Raw genomic sequence first — 23,340 nt, forward strand, 5'->3', positions numbered from 1 at the left:
TACACTTATCTATGATTGTTCACACCCATATGCACAAAGAAGACAAGCCATCCATCAGTCTGTCCTCTTGCTCTCTACTGAAGATGCACTTCAGAACTCTGCTCATCAACAATTGATGGAGTACCTGCAAGGCTTTTGTTTTTTTCTTTACTTAGTACCATTTTTACAATTTTCTTCTACTATATCTCAGTAGGTATATTTAATCTCATCATGAAAAACAGAAAAGTTGCACGATGTGTTCTTGTATACACAGCATGCATGCGCAAGCCCATCAGCATCATCATCAGTGTGTGTGGTTATGAATATCAATTGTGACCTTCCCTTTTTGCAGCCACTTGGCCATTAGCAGTTTTCTCACACTGACACTTGCTGGAGTTTTGTGGAGACTTTTTAAAATTGCTGTTATACTTATGTATTTCCCTCTAGCACTGAAGAGCCCGGCAGCCTTTCATGAACAGCGGCGGAGTTTGGAGCGAGCCAGAGTGAGTATTTGATAAACGAAAAAAAGGCCCACATTGAGCAAAATTATATGATATTTAACATCTCTGTGTAAAGAAAACGAGCTGTTCTGAACGCTAACAACTAAAGTTAGCTGTTGATGGGATAAAAGATATGAAAGTACAGGCCTGACGCAGAACTAATGGTTATTATGATGGCCATTCTGAGTGTTCGTCTCTTCTGATGTGTGCAGACTGAAGACTATCTTAAGAGGAAGATCCGAAGTCGCCCAGAGCGCTCTGAGCTGGTCAGGATGCACATTCTAGAGGGTGAGGGTTTGTCATTTTATTTATTAGCAAAACGTTTAGGCTCAAATGGTATGTGTTTGAAATGAGTACATTCATGAGGTTTCCAAACAGTTCCTACTTTCTGCACATGCATTCAAATGGTAAAACCTCGTAGTGATGAAGTAGTTTAACCTCAATTTTAAGGAAGTGTTTTATTTCTTAAAAGTTGCTCTACAAGCAAGCTAAACGCTCAGGTCGTTTTTTCTGTATATGCCAACAGCTGACATGTCTTTTGCTGTGTCATCTGTATGCCTCCTAAATGTATATCTTGGTTATCTCTGCTCGATTATTTCACATGCAGAGACATCGGCGGAGCCCTCCTTGCAGGCCAAGCAGCTGCAGCTAAAGCGAGCTCGCCTGGCTGACGACCTCAACGACAAGATCTCGCACAGGCCAGGTCCCATCGAACTGGTGCACAAGAACATCCTGTCCGTCAACTGTACGGAGGACAACACGCCACCGGGTAACTACGTCCACCTCATTTACATTTGCTGTCATAATGAACACACCAGACAAATGCATCAAGCACAGAGTAGCAATGCAAGGCACACTGGCACTCAATGCAGATTGTTGAGTTTTGGTACATTTTTGTCACTTTTGTTAGTGTTAGTAGTTTTACCATGGCATAATACATACTAGATTTTCCCCAACAACCTCCAGAAATGACTCATTATTATGCAATTGTTTTATGTCCTTTTGTGCCACTTATGAAACGTTGAGCTTTCAGGCATATTTACTCACCTGCTCTTTAGTACTGTGACTCAAACATTGCCTCATTTAGTGGTGCCACTTTTTACCAAATGTGATACAACACAAGACATATGTCACAATACCAAATTGGGACATAGAGTTCTGTTTTTTTTAGCACACAGTACTGTGCAAAATGATCACACAAACAATCATTGTGTAAATAGAGGCATACTGACAATTAGCGGAATTACACTCAAAATAGAATATTTCTACCAGACATTGTAGTGGGATTGCACATGGCCCTAGAAAGAAGCCATTACATTTTGGTGAGGATCTGGATAAAGTGGCTACTACAGCATTTGAGCATTACAGCTAAAGTAACAATCTGCAATCCACCCTTAATGAAACCGGAAGTAGCCCCCTAACCAACAAAACAAACTAATTGTATTGCTAAAATAAAGACAGTACTCAATGTATGACTTCCCAAAAATTAGTAATTTTCTTGTAAGCGATTTTAAATGCTGCCCCCTTTTTTCTGTCAAAACACACCTGTAATATTTTCTGGTCTGTCACAGATTCTCCAAAGGGAGCTGGAGGAGAAAGCTCTTCTTTGGATGAAGATAGCTGTGATGCGCTGTCACCTGACCAGCTAACCAATCACGACTCTCCTCTAAACACTGTCCCGCAGCCGTCCCCCTTTGACGTACTGACGCAGAATGGAGACGTGTCACCCAAGCAGGTACAGGAGGAAGATGGTTTCATTCATAATGAAGAGAAATGCTTTTCTTCATTACTAACTCGTTTAATATTTTTTCAGTTTATTCCGCAGCCCACTCCACAGTCTTTTTCCCCTCCCAAGGTGAATGGTTCAGACTCACCCTCACCTCTAAAAATGACAACAGGGACCACAGTAACCCATCGTACACCCATTGGCCAGTTCAAGGTGCATGAATATTCACCGTATTAATCTGTGGTTGTCAATCAATCTAGTCTCAATTTTGACCTCAAGTCTCACAATCTACAGTCTCACTCCAAGACAAATTCAGACCGTCCTGCGCTTAGATCGAAGAAACCGAAGGACAACAAACCCAAGGTCGAAAATCTCTTGTGATTAAGTTAAATAAAGACTCTTAATTGTAGCAATAAGCCCGCAACTCTCATGTTGATTTGCGCAAAGGTGAAGAAGCTGAAGTACCACCAGTACATCCCTCCGGACCAGAAGGCGGACAAGGAGCGTCCGCCTCAGATGGACTCGTCTTACGCCAAGCTCCTCCAGCAGCAGCAACTCTTCTTGCAGCTGCAGATTCTCAACCAGCAACAACAACAGCACTACAACTACCACACCATCCTGCCAGCCCCACCAAAGTTAGTGTTGAACGCAATCACAGTTGTTGTTTACTGGAATAGGTCTTATATCAACCTAGTTAACTGGCTGGATACCGTAAATGCTCCAATTGATACACGAGTAGGGTTGGGTATCGTTTACATATTAACTGATATGAGTAGCGAATCGGTACTTTTAAAACGGTGCCTGAACTGGGACTTAAAAAAGTGGAAAACATGCAAAATAAATAAATAAATAATAACACTGTCTTTATCTTTATGACATTTTTCGACATTCTAAATTGACTAGTAGTTTAAATAATTTGATACATTCAAAAGTAAGAAATAAAATCTACAAGTGATTGTTATAATTATTGCAGAAATACTGAACATAGAGAATTTGCAAAAAAACAACTTGTCGATAGTCATTATTCTGGGGGTTAATGAATGCAACTTCATTCGCTGTAACCGTCATTGGTGCATAATGTCGACGTCCTGTTATTGGTTGTTGGGGCTACTGGTTTGCTCTGTGGTACTAGCAGTATTATAAAGATAGCTTTATCGGCATGTTCAGGTCAACAATAACGTTTAAAAAGAGCGTCAGGCTCTGTTGGAATGCTACATTACTTAATAGACGTTAGCTATTTGCACAATATCATCGCTAAGCACTTGTTGCAGGTGGCTAAGTATGCATTTACTTACCATTGATATAAGGCACAGATAGATACTTCTTTTTTCGGTTACTACTCTTTACGTTAGCACTGGTGCCTTTACGAAACCGGTTTTCGGTACCTACCCACAAGTGTCCTATAGTAAAAAAAACAATGATAAACATTGGAATTAAGTTGTCCTTTTTTATTAACCCCACAAAATTGTACTAGTTGTTTTTGAAGTAAGATAAATGTTCAGCATCCAGCAGCTTTATCTACTTCTGCTTATTCTTTGAAATTTTGGTTGCGTTACTCAGCTGTTTGTGTTAAAACTCATGTGTGTTACAATTGCTGTACTGTTGCTTACAATGAACTCATTACTCAGTGTTATTAATGCTGGTATTAATTATATAATACTTCTAACCATGATAGTTTAAACTTGGAGGAGAATGACTTCCAGGTGAGCAGTTGAGAGCTGGCTAACCCCAGATTTCGAAAATATTTTTAACGGCTGCTAAACGACAACACCAAGGATTGTCTCCGAGCTTTGCTGTCGTTCAATACCCCCCGGCGGGCGCTTGTGAAGTAGGGCTGCAACTAACAACTAATTTGATAATCGATTAATCTGTCGATTATTGCTTTGATTAATCGATTAATAATCGGATAAAAGAGACAAACTACATTTCTATCCTTTCCGGTATTTTATTGAAAATAAAAACAGCATACTGGCACCATACTTATTTTGATTATTGTTTCTCAGCTGTTTGTAAATGTTGCAGTTTATAAATAAATAAAGAAATTAAAAAAATAATACTTCACGGTGGCAGAGGGGTTAGTGCATCTGCCTCACAATACGAAGGTCCTGAGTAGTCTTGGGTTCAATCCCGGGCTCGGGATCTTTCTGTGTGGAGTTTGCATGTCCTCCCCGTGACTACGTGGGTTCCCTCCGGGTACTCCGGCTTCCTCCCACTTCCAAAGACATGCACCTGGGGATAAGTTGATTGGCAACACTAAATTGGCCCTAGTGTGTGGATGTGAGTGTGAATGTTGTCTGTCTATCTGTGTTGGCCCTGCGATGAGGTGGCGACTTGTCCAGGGTGTACCCCGCCTTCCGCCCGAATGTAGCTGAGATAGGCTCCAGCGGGGGGCGCTGGAGCCTATCTTCCTAAAGGGAATAAGCGGTAGAAAATGGATGGATGGAATATAGTAGCCTCTGCGCATGCGAATAGCATAGATCCAACGAATCGATGACTAAATTAATCGCCAACTATTTTTATAATCGATTTAATCGATTAGTTGTTGCAGCCCTATTGTGAAGGCACTGACTTGACTTGATTCGTGGAAAAGACGATAGTTTTGCCTTGATGAACGTCTACTCTTTTTCTGCATTTGTAGCAAGCAACAACACAGCAGTAATAACATCCCTGGCAAGCTGTGTACATGCACACTTTTCATATAACTCCAACAAACCACACCCCCGTGTCAGGTTTAGTTTACACAGGCCCCCAATAAGCTATCCAGGGTATGCTTGTAATATGATTCATATTCAGCATACCCTCATCCATCGTGTCAAGAGGGTGAAATGACATCTGAAAATCTTTGACAAGTTGACTTCAGTCGGTTCCGGTCCATTAGGACGTTTCAAGGTGTAAAATAACATCCGCCGTGAACACAGAGTATTTTATTTTAAACGTAAGCCGGATAATTAAGTGTTTGTGCATAACTTCTTGTCCGGGGTAACACAGGCATCCTGGTGGCCATGGTCTTGCCAGCTCCTGGTGTAGATGGCTCCTATCATAGTGTTTCTTCACTGAGCTCCTCTGTACTCAGCCATGCATTCATTTGTGCGTGTGTGTTTGTGTGCATGCGTGCGTGTGTGATGATGGGGGATGTGGGTCATCGGGGTATAGTTTTTAAGTCTGTAAAGCACTCTGTGTTGCATTTTTTTAGTGTAAAAAAGCGCTTTATAAATAAAGTTTGATTGATGATGTATTTACAGGCATATTTTGTAATAAACAAAAATTACAAACACAGTTGGACAATGTCTCAATAACACAGCAAGATTGAGTCAGCAACAGGTGGAATTATTTGTTTGGTCATGTCTGTGCAATGAGTGAATAAATAAACTAGTTTAAATGATAATTTCTATGAACAAAGCAATTGGTTGTTTAAGGCTGCTAAGATGAGTAGGTTGTGTTGGGTGTGGTCTACTTACACCTGTTTTTTGGTGTCTCCCCTCAGGCCAGCAGCAGAGCAGACCCTCACAACGAACCCTGGCCCTTCCCCCTCTCGCAGTGTTCCCACGACTACCAACAACAACGCAACACCACGTCAGGGCCAAGGGTCAGTGGGGGGAGCCAAACCTGCCACTTTGCCTGCCAACCTGGATGAGTTAAAAGTAAATCAAAAGTTATCAATTACCGCTTAATGTATGCTGTTTTTCAGCACAAGTTTGCAACAATTTGGTTTATTTATGACTGTTGAACAGCAGCTTGATTATAATGATCATAATACTTGGTTATGATTGACAGAGAGCTATAGATGTTCCAATGTATAAAAACAGCATCATACCGTAAGCTGTTTCTAATAATTTGTCAGCTTGATAGTAGCTCTGGGTCAAAAATGTGATACATTTTTTATATTATTATATTTAAATAATGTTTAAACAATAGCAAAACATATACATTTATTGCATTTAAATACATTAAGAGATTTAGTTATAATTTCCATTATCTTGATTTGGCTGAGTGTGGCTATTGCTTCTGTTGTCCCAGGTGGCTGAATTGAAGCAGGAGCTGAAGTTGCGATGTTTGACCGTTTCCGGCACCAAAAACGATCTCATTGAGAGGCTTCGCAACTACCAAGAACAAAACGGCACCTCTGCAGCCGTTACTAAAAATGGCATATTGCATCCCATCCATCAGGGCGCTGCCTCTGCTGCTAACGCGGCAACGTCCGCGCTAAATATTAGCGCCGACCACCAGCCGGCTGAAGGAGGGTTTAAGGTTGCTCTGTCGCCACTGGCTCAGGCTTTTCAGGGTCGGGTTATGCGTTTTGGTAGCACCAGCTCCAGTCCCCCTGTGTCGCCTACGCCGTCTGAGCGGTCGTTAGCGGGTTTGAGTCCGGATGAAACCAGCTGTAATGGAGACATGTTTGGAGAGATGGTGAGAGCAATACCACCAAAACTCATGTTTGTTCAGGCGCCTTTTCTCAACACTTGTTCTGCTTTAACTTTTGTCAGGTGAGCTCTCCCCTGACTCAACTCACCCTCCATCCCTCTCCTCAACATCCATCCAACAGCTCTCCTCTGTCGCAACCAGTCATCCCGCTCAAAGAGGAAAAACAGAGTTCATGCAGCTTCCACAGGCCTTCTGAGGCTCAGCAAGGGGTCACCATGGACACTTCCTCCTTGAACAAAGACCAGATGCTCCATGAGAAGGACAAACAGATCGAAGAGTTGACCCGGATGCTGAGACAGAAGCAGAGGCTGGTGGAGACCCTCAGGTCCCAGCTAGAGCAGGGGAAGACGGTGGGGGGGCCCGTGTCAGAGCAAGGGGAAAGGGTAGATGTTAAACCCCCAACACTCATTAAAGCCTCAGCCATCCAACCCCCAGAGCTCCCCAATGGCCTCCTCGTGAAAGTGAAGCAGGAGGATGAGACTGAGGAAGGCATGACGGGAATAAAGGAGGAGGCCCAAACTAAAAAAGTGGGACAGCCGATGCAGTGCTCGCAGGAGACTCTGCTCAGATTGCAGCAGATTAATCGACTGCAAGTCCAACAAGCCGAGCAACAAACGCACAGAGTGTCCGAGACCAAGTCGAACGCTCAGAAACAGCCAGAGCAGAAGAAGGTATCTCAAATCCTGCTCCAGCAGCAGCAGCAGCAACTGCAGCAGCAGCAACTGCAGCAGCTCATCATCCAACAAACCAAGCAGAAGAATCTGCAGGCCCAGCAAAGGTTAGGGCAGCAGAAACTGGCCCAGCAGTTGCTGCAACAAACTCAAGGGAAGAAAAACCAAACCCAGCAGAAGAGTCCAGTTCAGCTGAAGCAGGTTCAGGTGCAGATCCACAACGAGACCGTGGCCAGCCTGAAGCCTGGAGCCAACCAAGGCCAACAGAGGAAACAGCTGAAGGCTCAGCAAAGGCAGCAGCAGAAACCGCACACGACAACTGTCGGCACACAGCAGGTGATAACGCCACAATCATGTCAGCTTTCTATTGGAAAACACACGCACACACTACCTGCAGGACTTCTACACGTTTTAAAACAGGGCCGCGTTTATTGACCCCAGGGAATATTGTAAAAATAATTTGAATTCATTATTGATGAGTATGAATGCACGATAATGACAATTTGAACCAATATCGATAACTTACAGAGCTTTACGATTGATAACCGATATTAATGTACATATTAGAGGACTGTCAAAATTAATAAGTTAACTCGTGATTAATCACAAATTTTATCGCATTATTCATGTACATACTAAGATTAATCATGCAATTTATTTTGACCGTACAAGCTCTTTTTAAGTTAACTGCTATATGGTCAATGATCAGATCAATTCATAAGTCAGTACAAAAATGAGTGAGGAGACTCCAACTGGTGTGCTCGCTAGCAAACTTCACTCCAAAATACAGTCTGAAAGACCTGTGGATAAAACTGTTACCAGGTTTTGTTCAAATAAATGACATGCATTCAAGTAAAACTTTTGAAAACGTTCCTGAATGATATTCTGACAGTAAAATTGCATTTGTGCACAAATATTGGGGTATTTTCTTAAGCAAATGCTAATTATGGAAGTGAGTAGGTACAAAATTAATACAAATTCCAAAAAGTGATTAATGTAATTATAAACAATTATTGACAGCCCTATTATATATATTAGCGCAACATTTTTTTTAAAGAAATTAACAGTTCATTCTTTTGACCCCCCCAAAAAGGAAAATGTCAAATAATGTTTAACTTAACTATAATTTTAGTACAATTATACTTTCTATTATAACTCTGACCCAGGTAAACAATATCATCGCATAGAGCAGTCTTTCTCAAATAGTGGGGCGGGCCCCCCTGGGGGGGGGGGGGCGATGCAATGCCAGGGGGGGCCGTGTGATCTCAGGGAACATGATTTTTTTGCTGTACCAGAATATGATGAAGCGTATGTAGCACTTGGCTTCACTGTAACCATGGTAAGGGACGAGAAAATACTGGTGTGTTATGCAGAGGTATAATTATAACAATGTTAGACAATTTATACTATTTATAGTCATGGTGGAGAATGGTGGGGCGCAAAATATTTTCTTCTTCCTATGGCGGGTGTAACAGAACATATTTAGACTTTAGACTTCCTTTTTATTGTCATTCAAATTTGAACTTTACAGTACAGATAAGAACACAATTTTGTTGCATTAGCTCATGGTAGTGCAGGATAAAAATGCAATAAGGTGCAGATATAAATAAATAGATTACTGTACAGATAAATATATTGCACTTTTGCATATGAATCCACGTTTATGGATGTATGTTATATTGTCTTTATATTCCAGCGAGTTAATCCATTTTTGGGGGGAAATTGAGGGGATTATTTTAATGCGTTCAAGAGTCTTACGACCTGAGGGAAGAAGCTGTTACAGAACCTGGAGGTTCTGCTACGGAGGCTGCGGAACCTCTTTCTGGAGTCCAGCAGTGAAAACAGTCCTTGGTGGGGGTGGGAGGAGTCTCTGCAGATTTTCTGAGCCCTGGTCAGGCAGCGGCTTTTTGCGATCTCCTGGATAGGAGGAAGAGGAGTCCTGATGATCTTTTCCGCCGTTCTCACCACTCTCTGCCAGAGACTTCCAGTCTGAGGCACTGCAGGCTCCAGTCCAGACAGAGATGCTGTTGGTCAGTAGGCTCTCTATAGTGCCTCTGTAGAATGTGGTGAGAACGGGGTTGAGAAGCACTGGCATAGAGAAAAACAAGTTAATTAATATTTCAACTTTTCAATTATTTCATTGATAAACAACAAGCAACTCAAGCATTCTGAATATGATTTCATAAAATAAAAGAAACATATCTGTGTTGGCCCTACAATGAGCTCGCGATGCCGAGAGGGACAAGCGGTAGAAAATGGATAGATGGATGTATCAACACAACATATTTCAATGAGACCAGTAGAACTAAGCTAATAAGATTCCGCATTGCCAATAGCCACAACAAAGAAATAAGTAGAATTACCTCTATTGTTGATTGACAAAAATACAATAAAATTGCATTTTCTCCGACAATAATAAAGTAGTAAAATAGTGCAATAAGTGCCTGCCTCATAAAAAGACAACATTAAATTGCAGAACATAAAGAAGTCATGACTTAAATGATAAAGTGCTAAGAAATCATAAAAGATAACAGCTACCCGTGCATCCTGATGAACCATAAAGTTAAAACAACAAAATTCAAACAACACATTTTGTTGTCAAGCTTTATCGCCTTTTGGTATTTTCTTTCAAACTGTTGCATCTTATCAAACACTTTGTCATCAGTCCTGTGGCTTTACGTTTGCTGTGGTCGCCACTATAGACGCTAGGTTTCAGTTTAGCAGCATAGGCAGCTTTGTACTGCTTCCATAAATCTTCACGTTGATGAATTTTAAGGTGACTTATTAGATTTTGTGTTAAAGCTTGTAGGGGTGCACAAAAAAAAAAGGTTTACATCCAAATCGCTATTCTTATTCATCCAGATTCTAAATTAAAGGAGCCATATATAGTAATGTGGCCAGAAATGGTACTGCAATCACAGTCAAAATTCTGGAGTCCCTTCCCACTCTCCATGGTTGCCAGATACGCAGCCGAATCCGAATCCTACTCCAAGGATCTTCAAATGCCAATCGACGAGTCCTACGCTGTAGGTTTCTCTTGTTTATGCTTCTTGCGAGATGGTTTACTAAGTAATTATGCCACATTTTACCGATGTCGGTTAGCTAAATGTATTTCTAAAGTTACGCAGCAATATTTTAGTCGGGAGTCGGGACAGATTGTTGGCATTACCCTGCTAAAATGTCTAGTTTGACCGCACGGACCACCATCAAAATAATTATATATAATAAAATATAATAATATATATCGCATAGGCCTACTTTGATGGCAAGCCAAGGCCAACAGTAAAGTTACCGCCACATTTCGTTCAGCATAACTGCATGTTGCATCCAACCTGACGCACTGCATTCTCTTCCATTTACGCACATCACCATCTTTCAGTGCAGAGTGCAATTCTATGAGCCAACCCACGTTACGCAAAAACCACGTTACGCATACATTATACAGGTAAAAGCCAGTAAATTAGAATATTTTGAAAAACTTGATTTATTTCAGTAATTGCATTCAAAAGGTGTAACTTGTACATTATATTTATTCATTGCACACAGACTGATGCATTGAAATGTTTATTTCATTTAATTTTGATGATTTGAAGTGGCAACAAATGAAAATCCAAAATTCCGTGTGTCACAAAATTAGAATATTACTTAAGGCTAATACAAAAAAGGGATTTTTAGAAATGTTGGCCAACTGAAAAGTATGAAAATGAAAAATATGAGCATGTACAATACTCAATACTTGGTTGGAGCTCCTTTTGCCTCAATTATTGCGTTAATGCGGCGTGGCATGGAGTCGATGAGTTTCTGGCACTGCTCAGGTGTTATGAGAGCCCAGGTTGCTCTGATAGTGGCCTTCAACTCTTCTGCGTTTTCGGGTCTGGCATTCTGCATCTTCCTTTTCACAATACCCCACAGATTTTCTATGGGGCTAAGGTCAGGGGAGTTGGCGGGCCAATTTAGAACAGAAATACCATGGTCCGTAAACCAGGCACGGGTAGATTTTGCACTGTGTGCAGGCGCCAAGTCCTGTTGGAACTTGAAATCTCCATCTCCATAGAGCAGGTCAGCAGCAGGAAGCATGAAGTGCTCTAAAACTTGCTGGTAGACGGCTGCGTTGACCCTGGATCTCAGGAAACAGAGTGGACCGACACCAGCAGATGACATGGCACCCCAAACCATCACTGATGGTGGAAACTTTACACTAGACTTCAGGCAACGTGGATCCTGTGCCTCTCCTGTCTTCCTCCAGACTCTGGGACCTCGATTTCCAAAGGAAATGCAAAATTTGCATGGTTGAGTGATGGTTTGGGGTGCCATATCATCTGCTGGTGTCGGTCCACTCTGTTTCCTGAGATCCAGGGTCAACGCAGCCGTCTACCAGCAAGTTTTAGAGCACTTCATGCTTCCTGCTGCTGACCTGCTCTATGGAGATGGAGATTTCAAGTTCCAACAGGACTTGGCGCCTGCACACAGCGCAAAATCTACCCGTGCCTGGTTTACGGACCATGGTATTTCTGTTCTAAATTGGCCCGCCAACTCCCCTGACCTTAGCCCCATAGAAAATCTGTGGGGTATTGTGAAAAGGAAGATGCAGAATGCCAGACCCAAAAACGCAGAAGAGTTGAAGGCCACTATCAGAGCAACCTGGGCTCTCATAACACCTGAGCAGTGCCAGAAACTCATCGACTCCATGCCACGCCGCATTAACGCAGTAATTGAGGCAAAAGGAGCTCCAACCAAGTATTGAGTATTGTACATGCTCATATTTTTCATTTTCATACTTTTCAGTTGGCCAACATTTCTAAAAATCCCTTTTTTGTATTAGCCTTAAGTAATATTCTAATTTTGTGACACACGGAATTTTGGATTTTCATTTGTTGCCACTTCAAATCATCAAAATTAAATGAAATAAACATTTCAATGCATCAGTCTGTGTGCAATGAATAAATATAATGTACAAGTTACACCTTTTGAATGCAATTACTGAAATAAATCAAGTTTTTCAAAATATTCTAATTTACTGGCTTTTACCTGTATAGCCTACGACTATGTCAATACACAAAGTAGAACATTTACATGTAATGCATTACATTGTGCCAAGTAAGTACCACCCCGTATGTGCCTGATGCACATACAGTACCAGAAACTGCAAGTAGCCGTGCTAATGTTGCAACTCATTTCCTCAGCGTATCAGCATATTGAGAACGAAATAGGCACTGACACTACCCATATCTACATAGGTTTTATTTGTCGAACATGTATTTTGCCTTGTCAGTTGGATGACACATCGACATAACAGATGCCAAATATAGGCTAACAGGCCTATATTTCCACTGTTAGCCTATATGTCGATGTGTAATTGAACAGGGCTAGCATGCTAAGCATTACACTAGGAGCTAAGCACCATCACACTAAGCATTCGTTGCATGAACATACTAGCTTTGTTAGACAAGATCATAGACTGTATTGGACAATATAGTTTACATACAAAATGTCCATTTCCGTTTATTACAAGTAATAAGAAAATGTAAATGCGCTACTTACCTATCAAGGAGGAAATTAGCAAGTTTGGCGTCAGATGAAAAAATCTTCTCCGCCTCGTCTCCATCTTTTAAAGGCATCCCCTATACAAATCCTCGTTTTGTTCATGGCTTTGTCATGAATAAGTTGAGAATCGGAACAACGCCTTTTAGATTTATTAAGGTCTGACATGTTTAGTAACTTTACCGGTGGCAGTAGCTCGACGAAGATGGCGTAACTGGCAACATGGATGTGACACACTCACATACAGTCGAGGGCGGGGCATCGAAATGAAAACAATAACAAGATTTCGGGGCTGTAAATCTAATTTTGAAATGAGCATATCCCGGCTGAACTACGGTTATCAGTTAGAGGTATTCGAAAAGAAAATGATTTATTAAGGCCTTTTGACATATCAGGGCCATTTGAAATTTCTACATATGGCACCTTTATGTACTAATTTTTAAAAAAAATTTGAAAAACATTTAAAAAGTTAGATTTTTTTTTCCTAATAAGAATCAACTTTTAATCACTACGCAAGCAGAAGGAGCGTTTCTAATTTTGTCATTATTTTACCAAATAATACATTGCAAGAATCGGTTTGAATCGAGAATCGGTTTGAATCGAGAAGCGTGTTGAATCAAGAAACGATTATGAATTGAATCCTCACCCCAGGAATCGTAATCAGATAGACTCGTTAGGTGCCCAAAGATTCAAACCCCTAAAAGCTCGTCTTTAATCCTCACCGTTTATTTTCTGCTCAACACGCTTTGCAAGTCACTAGTAAAATGTCTTCTCCTGACATTATAATTATCGGCCCGCGTATGGATGGATGGATGGATATTATAATGCATCCTTATTGATGAAATTAGTATTAGATATTTAACTAATTTGCTTTCTGACTTATAACACAACGCTAAGATGTATTAGCTTGGCATTCATTGACCTACATTGGATCGATATTAGCATTTTGAAAATGTATCAAAGTTGCCCTGCATCCTTTAATCTTTTTATGTGTAGTTACATATGTCGGTTTGCACACCCAGAATTTTGATTGACAGGTAATTAGATTACTCACCCTTAATGGAGGTGTGTCACAATGTGCAGTTTTAGTTAGCAGTTTTGTTTGTTGTAAATGTTGTGCTGTATGATGTGATGACACACCATGGTGTGGGCTCTACTGAGTGCAGTTTTTGTGTTTCAGGTGGCCCCTGTCTTCATCAACCAACAGAATGGTACTCAGATTCACACTCAGGCTATTTCACTAGACCTCCTTAAGGCCAGCGGCACACCAACGCTGGTGACTGACACCAACGGCAACCACTACTTGATCGCTCTCTCCGGCCACACCACAGATGACCAAAACCAAAAGCCTTCGCTGGCCAAAGCCAGCGGTCGCATCACGCTGCAGGTAGAACTGGGAACAAAAATATCGCTGGCTGCGGCGCAACAGACGCACGCCTACATCGTCTTGTTGTCTTTGCAGAGGTTGCAGTCAACTCCAAGCAAGCTCCCCAGTGCTGAGAGCCAATCACAAGAGCAGAAAGACAGCCAGCCAATCAAAAAGGTACTTGAATAATTAACCTTCTTTTACTTCATATTACAGATTTCACAATAATGGCACAGGGGTTAGTACATGTGCCTCACAATACGAAGGTCCTGAGTAGTCCTGAGTTCAATCCCGGGCTCAGGATCTTTCTGTGGAGTTTGCATGTTCTCCCCGTGACGCGTGGGTTCCTTCCGGGTACTCCGGTTTCCTCCCACCTCCAAAGACATGCACCTGGGGATAGGTTGATTGGCAACACTAAATTGACCCTAGTGTGTGAATGTGAGTGTGAATGTTGTCTGTCTATCTGTGTTGGCCCTGTGATGAGGTGGCGACTTGTCCAGGGTGTACCCCGCCTTCCGCCCGAATGCAGCTGAGATAGGCTTCAGCACCCCCCGCAACCCCAAAAGGGACAAGCGGTAGAATATGGATGGATGGATGCGATCGAGAGCCGATATTTACCACAGCTGTGTCCCAGTATTTACATACAAATTTGAGAGCAAACTGCAATGAACAAGTTGTCTATCCACAGTGCGAAACTCTTCTAAACTACTAATCATCACCGTCGTGGTGGAAAATAAACATTGTTTCTTCCAAGTATCGTTACCACTAAGTGGACGAGAGGAAAAGGAATGGCTAAGCATGCTACACACTACACACACACTGAGCAGGATAACATAACACAAAAAGCTAACCGCTGAAGCTTCAGTGTAAAGTAGGGGCGATCGATCCAGATGTCAATACTTGTATATTAGCAGTATATAATTGATACTAAAGTTATTAGATCAATGTGTTTCTTTTACTTGTTTTCATTATTAGGAAATCTTTTTTTGGTCGTTTTTGTTTTTTACAAACTCGGGAATTACGTTTCTGGATACAAGAAGACTTTGAAGGCAATACACAAATTATTTAAGTGGGAGCCAATAGAAATTTTAGCTTTTACATTTTTTTGATATTTACTATTGACTTTATTTTCTTTAAAAGTTGTATGTAGCATTCAATACAACACATGTATTACATCATCTGATTTACAACAATATTAGCAAATTCTTTATCAAAATATGTTTATAGAGAAGTGTTAGTGTTTACTTTAGTTACTTGCTTGAAAAAAAATTTCAGTTCTATATTCCATTGTCAAAGTATTGAGTTGGGACTTCAAATCTAATCAAATCTGAGGTCAAAAATGTTAATGGGGACATTCCTACTTCCTTTGATAGATTATGTACAGTGTGAGCTACCTACTTATCTACCACCTACGTATCTATTGTTTCTTGACGCATGTAGTTATAGCTGTGGCTATTCTTTGTCACTAAAGCAGTGGTTCTCAAAATGTTCCCACCAAGTACCACCTCAGAAAACACTTGGCTCTCCAAGTACCACCAGAATCACCAACATTAAAATACAGTAGTGTAGTAGGCCTAAGTATTAATTAAAAACATGGCAGAGGTTTTATTTAACAAGTGTATTAGATTATTTGGTCACTGTACATTTCAGAAAGTTTGAATAGTTACCGGTACTGTGTTTGAAAAACAACAACAAATTAAGTGATTACTATATGGAGCCTGCGTACCACTAGTGGTACCCGTACTACAGTTTGAGAATCCCTGAATTAAAGTATTACAACTTTCCACAAGGTGTCACCACTTAGCAGAAGCGTGCCTGAAGAATTATGATTAATCTAATGAATACGTGCTGATAATCTCTTATCCTCCACGACAGGAAGCGAACCTCCATGTGGACACCAAAGACACCCCAACAGCAGGCTTGTCCGTCACTGCCCCACCCAATCTGCAGCCTTTCTTCGACGACATGTCGGAGAGCAAAAGTCAAAGCAACCTGCTCTCTTCTTTCAAGGTACCATCACCGTTTACACTCTTCATCATTCTTGTCCTCATTTTCATCTTGTCTGCTCTCTTCCTCACATTCATGGACCTCCTTTCTTCTCATCTCATCCCTCCATCCTGCCAGAGAGAGCGAGTGTGTCCGCCTTATGACCGACACACTCTGTTTACTCCTCCCTCTCCCAAACCCAACACTTCTCTTCCTACCAAGCGCTCCAAAGTATGTCCTACCTCCTTCTTCTAGTTGTCTTATTTTCCAGCCTCAGTCCCTCGCATGTTAGTGTAAAATGTGATGTTGATAGAAGTTGTGTTGTGTGTCCTCTCATTGTCAAATGACAATAACACTGTGTTGTCTGATTGTAGGGGAATGGTGTCAATAGTCAACAGATGGACGACCTTTTTGACATCCTGCTCAAGAGTGGAGGTACTAAAATCACACATTAATGTTTACATGCACGCTGCAATCCCATTGAGTCTGTCCTGTTTACAGTATTCCCTCATTTATCGTGTCTAATTGGTACCAGGCCTGACTGTGGTCAACACATTTTCAGAAAGTAGAATTCTCATTATAAATGTACACCTTCTAAATACCATTTTAGCATTGTTAAAGCCCTCTTGACATGAACCAGCATCCTCATACGTGGAACCTCAATTTACGAATCTAATTTTGTCCGAGACCGCTCATTCATCCCCGAAACGCTCAACCGCCCGGTCCTGAACTAAATAAAGCATGTGGGGACGGCCACTTAAAACAGTAACTAAACTACAAAGCTTAAAGCAGGGGTGCTCACACTTTTTCTGCAGGCGAGCTACTTTTCAATTGATCAAGTCGTGGGGATCTACCTCATTCATATATATAATTTATATTTACTTATTTATGAAATATATGTTTTTGTTAACAAGTTAAAGGTGTTTAAAGATAATGCAAGCATGTTTAACACATATAGTTAATATTGTTAACAAGTTAAAGGTGGTTAAAAATAATACAAGCATGTTTAACACAAATAGTTAATATTGTTAACAACTTAAAAGGTGGTTGAAGATAAAACAAGCATGTTTAACACATATAGTTAATATTGTTAACAACTTAAAGGTGGTTAAAGATAATACAAGCATGTTTAACACAAATAGTTAATATTGTTAACAAGTTAAAGGTGTTTAAAGATAATACAAGCATGTTTAACACATATAGTTAATATTGTTAACAAGTTAAAGGTGGTTAAAGATAATACAAGCATGTTTAACACATATAGATTCCTTTCTTTCATGAAGACAAGAATATAAGTTGGTGTATTACCTGATTCTGATGACTTGCATTGATTGGAATCAGACAGTGGTGATGATAACGTCCGCATTTTCGAATGGAGGAGAAAAAAAGTCCTCCTTTCTGTCCAATACCACATGAAAGTGGTTGGTTTTTGGCATCTTATTTGTCCAGCATCCGTACTCCTTTGTATACACTTTACAAGAAATACATTGTCGGCAAACTCCGTAGCTTGTGCACGCCAGCTTTCTGAGACTCTTATTTTGGTAGCGCAGGCAGGATGAAGCAGCGCTTTTATTGTGCAACTGTGCAGTCGGTCTTTGGAGTTTTGACGACAGGTACGGCGCCAGAGTCTGTTGAAATAAAGTGTTTCTCGCCTTCCAGTCGGTAATTTTAATGAGCTGGCAGCAGCCAGCGTCATCTCAGAAGACCCTCGGGTGCCGTGAATGTCAATCAAGTGACGAAAGTGACGTCATAGTGAAGATTTATGATCGCTCATTTTTAGGACTATTTTTTTAATGCCTGGCTGGTGATTGACTGACACACCCTCCGAGATCGACTGGTAGATCGCGATCGACGTAATGAGCACCCCTGGCTTAAAGCTAGCAACAACAATTAATACACCCACAACACATCTTATCTGCTTGTGTTGTTCTGAATGACATCATGGATGTAAGGTAACATCAATGTACAAACAGCAGTCGCAACTTGAGAGTTGGCTCTTTTTTTTTTTTTTTTTAAGAGCTTAAAGTCGCCTCTTTACTCGTCAAGCTGAGAACAAAATAAAGGTTTCCAAAAAGTACCTTACACTAGGTCTGGGCGCTATATCGTGTTTGTAAGGTATATCGATATATCTTTGAACAAGATATGAATTAAGAAAATATCGTAATATCGATATAATTTATTTCACGTTAAAATGACCGAACACCCCTTATTTGTTGTGTTCCTTGTCCGACCCCGCTCCCCCTCCATGGGCTACTAAATCCCTCCCCTTCCTCCTTCCAAGACGTGCTTGCACATATAAGAACATCCATGATTGGTTGGTTGTTTACTATGATGAGTCACGATTGGTTAGGGACAGGCCAATCAGAAGCAAGATAGGGCGGGTCATCGAACCAGGAAGGGAAATCACAAAGTTCCTGCCTGCAAATTAATTTTTTTATCTGAGTTTGATACATTTTGTATTATTTGCACAGCTATGTTCTTTATTTTACGTACAAAAGAATATTTTTTCTATTTTTATGTTATGTAATTGTGTACTACTTAAACAGTTTCTTTTCTGTACTGTTAATACTCATCTTACTAACTGGGTTAATAAAAGTGCCACTGACTGTTTACAGAACAGTTGTCATTCACTTCAATTTCACTGAATATCGCTCAAAAATGAATATTTTTGTATGTATACTTTCACCGAGATATATATCGAATATCTAGTATATCGAGATATATATTTTCGTCCATATCGCCCAGCCCTACATTACACCATAATGCACTTCAAGCACTGACTGATACATTTTCAGATGTATTATTTTGACTTCTGCGATGAGGTGGCAACTTGTCCAGGGTATACGCCGCCTTCCGCCCGAATACAGCTGAAATAGGCTCCAGCACCCCCCGCGACTCCAAAAGGGACAAGCGGTAGAAAATGGATGGATGGATTATTTTCACTTAAAATACTGGTCCAAATTTTCCAAAGATGTATTGCACCAACAAATGTGAGGATTTTTTTGGACACAAAAAGCACACATTGTATTGTGGTAAAATAAGTGCAAAAGGTGAAAAACCGAATTAAAAACAATTAAAATGGAAAAACTTTTTAATTGTGCTACTATTTCAATTTATTGTTATCACTATTTTACCAGTTGTGGTTTATTCGTTACTAATTTTATCAGATTTTTTTTGACTAAAGTTGAGTCTTGGTGGTACAGTAAATAGTTATGTTTTCAAATGAATGAACAATTGTGTGATTAATCAAGATTACACTATCCAAATTAATCGTGATTATTATTTTTGCTATAATTGTCTAGCCCTACTGTACGCTCCATGAAACAATACATTTAATAAGGTCAAATAATGCATTCTGAAATGCAGATCAACATTCAATATGTTAAGATTTACAACATTTTTTCCCAAAGGGAATGTTTAAACTAACATTAACATAATACAAGTGTAAAATAATGTTAGAATATAAAAGCAGTAGCCATTATCTAACTTGTATTAACTGCACAAGCAGTTTTAAGTAACATTATCAACTGCAAAACAAGTGTAAACACAGGCAAGGCAACTTTATTTATATAGCACGTTTACAACAATTTTTAAATTGAACCAAAGTGCTTTACAGGTTAAAAAGCATAGAGCAAAAAAAAACAACCAAAAAACAAACAAAGAACAAAAACAATGAATGAGCTAAACAAGATAGTGCAAAAGCAATACGGTAAAAGGGTTTGAATAAAAAGTAAAAATTGCAAAATAAAAATAATAAAAGTGTGATAAATTGAAAAAAAACAAAAAACTAATGCGTGGGGGGGTAAGGGGGACTAGAAATGGTGGCCTAGTGGGCGGACTCAGCTCAGGTCAAAGGCCAGCGAGAAGAGGTAGGTCTTAAGAAGGGTTTTGAAGACCTAATGTGGAGGGGAAGGCTGTTCCAGAGCTTAGGGGCGGCAACGGAAAAGGCTCTGTCCCCTCTGGTCTTTAGCCAGTTGGTCAGCTGACCTTAGGGCTTTAGACGAGGTATGATGATGCAGAAGCTCGGTCAGGTATTGTGGGGCCAGACCATTTAGGGATTTAAAAACAATTAAAAGTAATTTTAAAATCAATGCGGTGACGGACAGGGAGCCAGTGGTGTGAGGCCAGGACTGGGGTGATGTGCTCGTGTTTTTTGGTGCTGGTGAGGAGACGGGCAGCCGCGTTTTGCACAAGCTGCAAACGGCGGAGTGATGTCTGATCAATGCCAGCGTACAGTGAGTCGTTGTTGTCTAGCCGGTGTGTGATGAAGGCGTGGATAGCATTCTGGGAGAGATAGGCCTTGGTCTTTGCTAGGGTTCTGAGATGGTAAAAGCTGGTACTAACCACTGAGCTTACCTGTTTGGTGAATTTAAAGGCACTATCGAAGATAGGTGAATTTAAAGGCACTATCGAAGAGTTATATAAGTTAACCACTGCTAACATTAAATTGTAAAAACACTTAGGTGTAATGATGAATATGTAATGCTAATGTGTTTTTATTTTAGAATGTACACCTGCTTGACGATGATTTGAATCCCTAAGTGCACAACTTTTTACATATGGTTTAATTCAGAAGTGTAGAAGTTCCACTTCCTGTTGACTGCAGTGTGTTAAGCTCCACCCCGCTATTGCCGTCAGTTACCTGGTACCTTTCTCGACTGATGAAGTTCATGCTAAAATGAGCACTAAATTAGATCCTTGGTGGATAAAAAAAAAGACATCCCTCTCATGATCTCTTTGTCCCCCAACAGAAATCACAGGTTTTAAGGCCAACACGGACCCGTCCCTTGCCCCTTTGCATTCAGACCCGCCCTCCCCATCGTCCCCTCTCCGCCTCTCCCCTCAACGCCCCCTGGTGGAGTCCTGCACAGACGGTGGCGGGCGTCTGGAGGACTTCCTGGAGAGCACCACGGGGGCCCCGTTGCTGGGCGGCGGCCTGACGCTCATCGACGACCTCCACAGCCAAATGCTGAGCAGCGCCAGCATCCTGGACCACACTCCATCCCCCATGGACACGTCCGACATGGGCTTCTCCCCCCACTCCACGGGGCTGGACTTCGGGGACCCCACTCTTGAATGCATGGACTGGCTGGACATCTCCATGGTGGGCAGCGCCGACGTCGGGAGTGGCGGCAGCTGCGAAGGGGAAGCCAAGGAGGGAGACGGGGGGACAAGCTTAACCCCGCTGGCGCCGCACACGCCGCCCAGCGTCTTCTCTGCAGACTTCCTGGACAGCGCAGACCTGCAGCTGCACTGGGAGTCCTGTCTGTAGTACAGAGCCCTGACTTGTTCTCCATGCTGTCTATCACTGTCGGGCTCTCTGGCGCACGCACACACGGCTCTTCTGTTGCTAGCGCTTTATGCACTGGAAGGTGGAATAACGGCAGATTGTACTTGACCTGCGCACACACCTCGTTACACATCACAGACTCTGTGTGTTTGTGGCAGTGCCTCCTAAACTTTGCACTTATGTTGCATCTGATTGGTTTAAAAAGGGGCTTTCAGGTCAGCAGCCCCGATTTGCCACCTTTGTGTTGTTTGACTGATCAGCCAAGGTGTGGGGGATAAAAGGCAGCTGCCAGTGGCCTCCTTTCACTGTGGCAACACTAGTCAAAAACTCATTGGCTGGCAGTTGCTGTTGAAAAGAATCAGTGGCAACAGTTATAATTGAAGCCTCGTTAGAGGTTGTGTATTATTGGTAACATTATGGTAGACCACTATGTTCAGTGCATCCAGAAAATATTCACTTTGCTTCAAATCTTCCACATTTTGTTCCCATCCAACCTGATGGAGCTTGAGAGGTGCTGTAAAGAGAAATGGGCAAAACTGGCCAAAGATAGGTGTGCCAAGCTTGTGGCGTCGTATTCAAAAGACTTGAGGCTGTAATTGCTGCCAAAGGTGCATCAACAAAGTATTGAGCAAAGGCTCTGAATACTTATGTACATGTGAATTTTTAGTTTAGTTTTTTTTTTTTTTTAAAGAAATTTGCAAAAAATTAACATTGTCATTGTGGGGTTTTGTGTGTAGAATTTTGAGGACAAAAATTAATTCATTCTATTTTGGAATAAGGCTGTAACATAACAAAATGTGGAAAAAGTGTAGTGTTGTGAATACTTTCCGGATGCACTGTATTGCTGTATATGGGGTGTATATTATCAACTGTTCATATGACATATTTTTCTTTGCTGGTTGTTTAGTTAAGCTAGCCAGCTGGAGAAAATAGGGTGACTACAGGGCCTCTGAAAACTTGGACCTTCTTTCTTTTTAAATAAAAAAACCAAAAAAACACTGAATAAACATGCTATGATTAAATCATTACAGTGATATCTCTTGTTTTAACAGTTTGTATTTGTACCTCACACTAAAAGTAATGGAACAGTTGGCTACTCATCTGTTTCATGACCAGGTGTGTGTTTTTACCTCATTATTTCAACTAAAAGGAGTAGATAGAGTCTCAAACAGGGAGGGGTCTTTTCCGAACCAAGCTGTTAATATTATAATATCAAGATATCCTGTATAAAATTGTTCTTTCAATTAAAAGGTAACTTATTGTGCAATACTAAGATATATATAGATAATACAGTATAGTGCCGCTAATTGCTAGCAGGCAACCATTGTACTCATCGCTAGTTATCTTAAATGCTTGCATAAATGTAATGCAATAAATCATGTTTTTATTTTAAGCCTACAAGGTATAGTGAGTAGGGTGACTATACCTCTGCTATTTGTATTAACTCCATTATATAGTGAGCTAGAATTAGTGCTGTCAAATTATTTTTGAATAAGTTTAATCCTACTTTTGAACACTGATAAATCACAGTAAATACTTGCCTACATAATGTATATTAACCTATAAAAAAGACCACACAACATTTAAAAACAAATGCGATTTTGTCAGAAAGTCATACAGGAACATTTTTTTAATGTTTTACTTGAATCATTAATTTTCGCAAAATTTGGTGACAGTTTTATCTAAAGTCCAGTGTCTTTTTAAGTGGAATTATGCAATATTGTTTTTCATCAATCACTTGAGTTAAATCGTAATTTTTGACATCCCTAAAACATATATATTTAAAAAAAACAAACATCATACAGCACATCTGTACAACATTTTAAATGTGTTAAATATGTTGTCTCGCCTTATTATAA

At 40.7% G+C, this 23,340-nt stretch overlaps 1 protein-coding gene across 4 annotated transcripts in view; it reads left to right on the top strand.

Annotated features, from left to right (window-relative positions):
- Positions 1–22,506, top strand: part of mrtfab (myocardin related transcription factor Ab) — an 81,049-nt gene extending 58,543 nt beyond the window's left edge. For 3 of the 4 annotated variants that reach the window (XM_061967373.1, XM_061967376.1, XM_061967374.2), the window contains 16 exons: positions 427–482; positions 692–767; positions 1,087–1,248; positions 2,051–2,214; positions 2,293–2,418; positions 2,500–2,568; positions 2,653–2,840; positions 5,690–5,846; positions 6,223–6,612; positions 6,690–7,634; positions 14,020–14,226; positions 14,302–14,382; positions 16,081–16,215; positions 16,330–16,422; positions 16,566–16,626; positions 20,943–22,506. In XM_061967373.1, the coding sequence (XP_061823357.1) occupies positions 427–482; positions 692–767; positions 1,087–1,248; positions 2,051–2,214; positions 2,293–2,418; positions 2,500–2,568; positions 2,653–2,840; positions 5,690–5,846; positions 6,223–6,612; positions 6,690–7,634; positions 14,020–14,226; positions 14,302–14,382; positions 16,081–16,215; positions 16,330–16,422; positions 16,566–16,626; positions 20,943–21,463 (3,431 nt within the window). In that variant the 3' untranslated portion in view covers positions 21,464–22,506. The remainder of the gene's footprint in view (positions 1–426; positions 483–691; positions 768–1,086; positions 1,249–2,050; positions 2,215–2,292; positions 2,419–2,499; positions 2,569–2,652; positions 2,841–5,689; positions 5,847–6,222; positions 6,613–6,689; positions 7,635–14,019; positions 14,227–14,301; positions 14,383–16,080; positions 16,216–16,329; positions 16,423–16,565; positions 16,627–20,942) is intronic. The other variant, XM_061967372.2, reaches the window with a different exon arrangement.
- The last annotated feature ends 834 nt before the right edge of the window (positions 22,507–23,340 follow it).

This window comes from Nerophis lumbriciformis, linkage group LG11, assembly GCF_033978685.3.
Source record: "Nerophis lumbriciformis linkage group LG11, RoL_Nlum_v2.1, whole genome shotgun sequence".
NCBI classification, from domain to species: domain Eukaryota; kingdom Metazoa; phylum Chordata; class Actinopteri; order Syngnathiformes; family Syngnathidae; genus Nerophis; species Nerophis lumbriciformis.